Source organism: Chaetura pelagica, unplaced genomic scaffold (genome assembly GCF_000747805.2).
Source record: "Chaetura pelagica isolate M959 unplaced genomic scaffold, ChaPel_1.0 scaffold39, whole genome shotgun sequence".
Classification (NCBI taxonomy): domain Eukaryota; kingdom Metazoa; phylum Chordata; class Aves; order Apodiformes; family Apodidae; genus Chaetura; species Chaetura pelagica.
In genome coordinates this window covers 697,132-702,669 of record NW_009954614.1, presented here as the reverse complement: position 1 = coordinate 702,669, position 5,538 = coordinate 697,132, and the positions used below count along the sequence as shown (strand labels likewise).

Below are 5,538 nucleotides of genomic sequence, written 5' to 3'. Positions count from 1 at the left end.
CTTTCCCTTGACTACAGTTTTTCTATTACGTTAATGGGAAGTCATATCCTGGAAAGGACATACCATTTAAAGACAGGATCACGTGGGCTGGAGATCTTAACAAGAAAGATGCTTCTATCAGTATATCAAACATGCAGTTCCGGGACAACGGCACTTATATTTGCGATGTCAAGAACCCACCCGATATTGTTGTCAAACCAGGAGAAATCCGAGTTAGAGTTGTGGAGAAAGGTATTCACTCTATACAATTTTTCTTTCTTTCCTTCCTCCCTTCAGTCCCTCCTCCCCCTCCTGTGTCTATATCACTTTTCTTGAGGGTGGGGGAATAGCCCAGATGGAACAATTGTCTTTTTAATTTTCTTCTTCCAGGTCCTAATAATCCATCTAATAATCTGTCATCTGTTTAAAAAACTGAATGTCATAGTCTTTTTCTGCATACCCACTAATTTTTGTGCTTTTAACAAGTATTAGCAAAAGCCAGTGGAAGCCTTGATGAAAACCCATCTTCTCATTTCCAAGTCCTATGTTTTGTTTTTATTTTCTGTATTATATTACATCAAGGGTTAGGGTGACTTTTGGAATGTGTGGAGCAAGGAGAGAAAGTGGCAGACTTATTTTTGGAACCCAACTGGGATGTGTACTGGAAAACAAAACTAATAGTCTGGCCTGAACACATACTGACAGACAGTGAAATGCTACTGTCTTCTGTATGAAGGTGTTTGTGTTGGATGTGCTTTCAGTCTCTTTACACGGATCTCATGCAGTATCCATGGTGAACCTTAAACTGCAAGGGCTGCCTTGCAGTGACTTGCAGTCACATAAAGCTTCTGATTAGCATTTTGTAACAATGATCACAGTTCAAGAGCATTTTATTGTTCTGTGTGTAATTTGACTCTTTAATTCCCTTGGCAATTCAAAACATTTTATTGTTCTAGGTTAGCTGGAGGGCAGCTGAAGTGTGACTGTTCCTACAAATAAATGGTTCTTACAGTGATTGGATTTCCAAATTTAAATTTAATAAGGACAAGAATAAATGTTGCATTTGTAAGTGGCAGTGCTGATACAGCTATTCCATTAGAATTTAATATGTTAAGGAACGTACCTGTGTATATGCTCTAATTACAGTGATAGTGCTGCTCTAACAGGTGTGTAGCCCTGCTTATGAGATCACTCTGTATACTTGTGTAGGCAAGGTGTATATCTAACCTTCCTCTTCACAGAGCAGTTTGGTGGGACCTGGTGGAGTCCATCCATGGGTCCTGAGGAAACTGGCAGATGCAATTGCTAAGCCTCTGTCCATCATATTTGAGAGGTCATGGCAATGTGGTGAGGTTCCCACCAATTGGAAAAAAGGGAACATAGCCACTGTTTTTAAAAGGGGGAAAAAGGAAGACCCAGGGAATTACAGGCCAGTCAGTCTCACCTCTGTGCCTGGCAAGGTCATGGAGCAGATCCTCCTGGAAAATCTGCTAATGCATATAGAAAATAAGGAGGTGATTGGTGACAGCTAACATGGCTTCACTAAGGGCAAATCTTGCCTGGCCAATTTGGTGGCTTTCTATGACAAGGCTACAGAGATGGTGGATGGTGGCAGAGCAACTGATGTCTTCTACCTGGATTTGTGCAAAGCATTTGATACTGTCCCAGGTGACATCCTGGTCTCCAAACTGACAAGGCATGGATTTGACAGATGGACCACTCGGTGAATAAGAGATTGGCTGACCACCCAGAGAGTTGTGGTCAATGATTCAGTGTCTAAGTGGAGACCAGTGATGACTGTTGTTCCTCAGGAGTCAGTTTTGGGACCAGTGCTCTTTAACATCTTTGTTGGAGACATGGACAGTGGGATTGAGTATATCCTCACCAAGTTTGCTGGAGATACCAAGCTGTGTGGTGTGGTTGACACCCCAGAAGGAAGAGATGCCGTCCAGAGGGACTCTGACAGGCTGGAGAGGTGGGCCAGTGCCAACCTCATGAAGTTTAACAAGGCCCAAGTGCAAGGTCTTGCACCTGGGTTGGCACAACCTCAGGGCACAAGCACAGGCTGGGGGGAGAATGGCTGGAGAGCAGTCCTGAGGAGAAGGATTTGGGGGTGATAGTTGATGAGAAGCTCAACATGAGCCACCAGTGTGTGCTGGAGCCCAGAGAGCAACTGCATCCTGGGTTGCATCAAAAAAATGTGGCCAGCAGGGTCAGGGAGGTGATTCTGCCCCTCTACTCTGCTCTGGTGAGATTCCACCTGGAGTACTGTGTACAGCTCTGGTGCCTTCAGCACAGGAAAGACATGGAGCTGTAGAAAGGGTCCAGAGAAGGGCCACCAAGATGGTCAAAAGCCTGGAGCACCTCTGCTCTGAAGACAGGCTGAGAGAGTTGGGGCTGTTTAGCCTAGAGAAGAGAAGACTCCAGGTAGAGCTTATAGTGGCTTTCCAGTACCTGAAGGGGCTACAGGAAAGCTGAGGAGGGGCTTTTCACCAGAGAGGGTAGTGATAGGACAAGGGTAGTGGTTTTAAACTGGAAGAGGGAAGATGTAGGTTAGATATTAGGAAGAAATTCTTCACTATAAGGGTAGTAAGGTGCTGGAATAGGTTGCCCTGGGAGGCTGTAGAAGCCTCCTCCCTGTAGGTGTTCAAGGCCAGGTTGGATGAGGCTTTGTGCAGCCTGGTCTAATGTGAGGTGTCCCTGCTCATAGCAGGGAGGTTGGAACCTGGTGATCTTTAAGGTCCCTTCCAACCTTAACCATTCTATGGCCTTCAGAGATTCCACTATCGCTTAGAACTTTCTGTTTCTTGGAAGTCTGGAATCTGTGTAAAATAGGGTCTGTTTATTTTCTTACAATGTATTGATAGTCTCTACGATGAAGAAGTAAAGGAACTGCGAGTTTGGCAAAGTCAGGCTGTCTTGGCAAAGCCTCTTCAGAGTTTAACCCAGGTTAGGTGAATGAGGACTGTCTCCAGCACACTAATCCAGCTGATATTTTTCAACAGACTTGGATGCCAGCTTCCCCATAGATGGAGCATCTGGACCAGCATCTCATGGTTTCGGAAGGGAACCCTGTATTTCACAATGCTTTTCATCATCAGAACAATATGCAACAATTGTCTACAAATTCTTAGGAAGACTTTGGAAGCAGATTTTCAAACAGTAGCTGTAATGCCATCTTGCATTTTGACTTTATTAGTACTGCTCTTGTATTAGGTCGTAACTCACCCTGAATTGAGCTGGAGAAATATTTTCAACTGAAATAAGTCCATGTTGACTCTTGTGCATTTTTTTTTTTTTTACTATGTATACATTTAATTGTTCTGAATCTTACCTGTAGTGTTGTAAACTGTTCAAAGCCACATACATATTTTACGCATTTAAATGAGCTCATAGATGCTTGGTTACCCATAGATCTTGGATTAAACATTTAATAAGATCTGGGTTGGCTTAGTTGTTTAAAATTGCCAAGCCAGGCTAATTCATTGCACTATCTACGTAAAATTTGCACAAACAGCTCCATCAACTGCATAGGAAGAATCCCACTGGCAGGGATGAGAAGCAAGACTGTTCCTTCACTAGTGCACCTGAATCTGAAAAAAGACTACCCTTCAAAGCCTAAATGACATAAATTGGTAGGGAAACCCAGGTCCTTACATTAGGCTGCCCCTACTTGTAATAGATTGCTACGTAATAGTGTGTTCAGGACAGCTTGTGTTTTGTGGAGGTAGTCAATCTTTGAACTCTGAAGGGGAAAATTTGAATTGTCTTATGAAAATCTTTATACTTAGCAGCAACGTAAAACTTCTGTTTCCTGCCTTTTTAATAAAACTCATACTAATATACTTCCAGCTAAAATTGAAGTTGCTTTGAATTATGGTGATATTTAGTGAAAAGCATTATTTGAAGGGCTGGATTTGTGGCTATTCAACTGGTTTACAATCATGAGCTGGTCCCTCATGAGGAAAGCCCTCTCAATCTCAGAATTCATCTGGAACGAATGACTATTCTGATTCGTGGGCTACCCCAGTCATTGAGAAATGTAGCCATTAACATTAAAGAAAGAATTGCCTCATCAGGAGGAAATGGTTACACGTGGGCAGATCTAGCCCGGGAACTCACTAACTATTTAAGAACATATTATGTGCCCGAGGAACAACAGACCCGGAGGCCTGCTGCCACCAGACAGGTATCTATACAGTCTCCGGTAAACAACAAAAACCTCACATATGCTGCAATAGCTGCCCTGTCATCTCGTGGCCCTGCACCTCAGCAAGGGGAGCCACGGGGTGAGTGGCAGAATAAAAATGGTAAAAGGCAGCGAAAGAACAGCACACGTAATTGCCAACACCCCGAGCATGGAAATACTTCATCACAGGGTGACACAGGGCCTTTTGCTCAGCTAAAGGAGGAAGCTAAGCGTAAAGGCATCCCACCTGGGCTTTTAGCCCAAAATTACTCTTACAATCACCTCAAAATGCTAATTGACACATGGCCTGCAACACCCAATCAGGGAAACTAAATAGCCCTCCCTCTGTCAATCAAAAGCTGCCAAAAAGACAGCAGAGGGAGGGGAAAGGTGATAATTCAAATACAGTCAATTCGACTGAACCCCTGAGTGGACCCTGGGAGGCCACCCCACAAAACAAACAAGATTGGCAAAACCAATCAGGCTCCAAAACTTCAAGTCCTCCAAAAGATTGGCAAAATGTATTAAGACTTGTCCAAAACAAAAATGGGGACTTGGAACTCACATGTGCTGTTGGACCAAAATGTCATCCTGTTACATTTGTGGTAGACACAGGAGCACAAATCTCCACACTAAGAGCAGATGCAGCTGACCGATGCGGCATCAATGCGTCTCTGAAATCAATATTTGTCAGTGGTGCATTTGGGAAGCCCACTTTACAAAAAACAGCAAAAGTAACCCTGAAATTGCCAGGGGAAGATGAGACTATTCGGACCCAGATGATAGTGGGCGACATTCCTTATAATTTATTAGGAATGGATGTTCTTATGGGCCGAGCGTGGAGAGATGAAAATGGCCGTTTTTGGAATTTTGGCACGCCCACACTCCAAGTTAGGTTGCTAAAAAGTGCTCCCCGTCTACCCCAAAGCAGTATCACAAATGTGCGGCAATATCCAATCCCAATTGCTGCAAAAGAAGGCATAAAAGAGGTAATCAGCGAGTTGAGACAAAAAGGCATTATTGTGCCCTGCCATTCTCCCTTTAACTCGCCAATTTGGCCTGTTAGAAAACCAAATGGAAAGTGGAGAATGACAGTTGATTTCCGGAGATTGAATAGTAACACAGAAACACTCACAGCTGCTGTGCCAAATATTGCAGACATAATACTGGAGGTGCAGGAGGCAGCACATCCTGTGCTTGCCTCTCTTGATGTCAAAGACATGTTTTTTCAAATTCCCATTGATCCTGAGGATCAGAAATATTTTGCCTTCACTTGGGATGGTGTGCAATACACTTTTACTAGACTACCCCAGGGATACAAGCACTCACCCACACTGGCCCATCACGCACTTGCACGTGAACTTGAAGAA

General features: G+C 43.8%; 1 protein-coding gene across 2 annotated transcripts in view; it reads left to right on the top strand.

Moving 5' to 3' along the window:
- The window catches only part of MPZL1 (myelin protein zero-like 1), a 20,994-nt gene that overhangs the window by 3,820 nt on the left and 11,636 nt on the right, over positions 1 to 5,538 (top strand). For both annotated transcript variants that reach the window (XM_010005477.1, XM_010005478.1), the window contains exon 2: positions 18 to 231. In XM_010005477.1, coding sequence (XP_010003779.1) covers positions 18 to 231 — 214 coding nt within the window. The remainder of the gene's footprint in view (positions 1 to 17; positions 232 to 5,538) is intronic.